Source organism: Poromitra crassiceps (assembly GCF_964638095.1).
Source record: "Poromitra crassiceps genome assembly, contig: HAP1_SCAFFOLD_1897, whole genome shotgun sequence".
In the NCBI taxonomy this organism is placed as follows: domain Eukaryota; kingdom Metazoa; phylum Chordata; class Actinopteri; order Beryciformes; family Melamphaidae; genus Poromitra; species Poromitra crassiceps.
Genome location: NW_028150519.1, coordinates 1019 through 2500, shown reverse-complemented (window position 1 = coordinate 2500; position 1482 = coordinate 1019). Strand labels below are relative to the sequence as shown.

The 1482-nt window shown below is 41.1% G+C and overlaps 1 protein-coding gene across 1 annotated transcript in view; it reads left to right on the top strand.

Moving 5' to 3' along the window:
* LOC310772076 (solute carrier family 12 member 3-like) overlaps positions 1-937 on the top strand; it is a gene marked incomplete at both ends in the record, with an annotated part of 14146 nt that extends 13209 nt beyond the window's left edge. The window contains 3 exons of the mRNA XM_083664543.1: positions 1-49; positions 292-359; positions 796-937. The exon at positions 1-49 is cut by the window's left edge and continues 90 nt beyond it. Coding sequence (XP_083520669.1) covers positions 1-49; positions 292-359; positions 796-937 — 259 coding nt within the window. The remainder of the gene's footprint in view (positions 50-291; positions 360-795) is intronic.
* Positions 938-1482: the final 545 nt, after the last annotated feature.

Genomic DNA, 1482 nt, shown 5'->3' with positions numbered 1-1482 from the left:
GCAGCCCTGGTTGATCACTGACCAGGATTTGGAGAGGAACAGAGCCAAGGTCACTTATACAGGATAGATACACACAAACACACACGACACACCAATGCATGCTCAAACAGTGTAGTAGGCAAGTCATTATATCTCCAGTCCAAGTTGAGGTTCAAATACATACATCTGTATATAACACTTCTACCATTGTGAAGAAAGACCAACACGTCTCCCTCCCACCCTTTTATTTTTGTTTCTGTCTCTCTTATTTCCAACTTCCTAAACACACACACTTTTCTCTGTGTGATTCAGTCTCTCCATCAGATCCGTCTAAATGAGGTTCTGCAGGACTACTCTAGAGAAGCTGCCTTGATTGTCATGTAAGTGTTTCTTCTCTTGAGTTGATGGAAGTCCCTATGAGATAGTAGACAGTAAAGAATAGCAGGGAGGCTTTGGAAATACATGGCATATCCTTATCCCTTGCAGCAACTACAGTAGGAAGTATAGCTAACTTATTAATAACTTATTAATTATATTTTGTTACAATTTACAATCACATGTAGATTGTCATTTTTTTTCTAAGTAGCTTTAGTTTAGCAAACTACATTCCTCCAACTTTGCTATAGTTCAACTACACAACACTGCTGGTGCGAGTCTGTATGTCCTGTCTGTGACTATATGTGTGTGTGTGTGTGTGTGTGTGTGTGTGTGTGTGTGTGTGTGTGTGTGTGTGTGTGTGTGTGTGTGTGTGTGTGTGTGTGTGTGTGCGTGCGCGCGCGTGTGCGCGCGCGCATGCATGAATGTGTGTCCTGACAGCACCATGCCAGTGGGGAGGAGAGGCGTGTGCCCCAGTACTCTCTACCTGGCCTGGCTGGACTTCCTGTCACGTGACCTGAGACCTCCAGTCCTATTGGTCAGAGGGAACCAGGAAAACGTTCTCACCTTCTACTGCCAATGAATGCAATATGTCATCAAGTCTCATTTAGAGATGGTGGATCACATTTATGACTCAATATAATCCTGACACTTTTGTCTGGATTAAACCATTAGGCATGTTTCATGTCATTTGTTTCCCTTCACTTTTTCCGGCATATTTTAATGATTTTTTCTCTCCACATTTTGTAAATACTACAAGTGACCTATAGAAGTAGATGAAGAGAAGAGCGCTGCGTGGACTTAAAAATATGAGAGCCAGGTGCACGTGGATGGGTTAACTTAAAGTAGTTAATAGAAAAATAAAGTTTGTCTCCCGCAAAAAAAAAACTTTGTGGAGAGTGGAAGAGAGCAAACCTTAAAAAATCCCACAGCAACACTGGTCTTTGTAGTAGAATTTTTTTTAAAAGCCTTTATTTTAAACATGGCTATAGATTAAAAAACACCAACATGTTTCTGCTCACACAGGAGCCTTCATCAGGGAGTAATGACCTATAGAAGTGACCTATGTAGGAATCATGATCTGGTACAGATTAGATCTTTGATCCCTTGTTTATTGTGATTGCAATT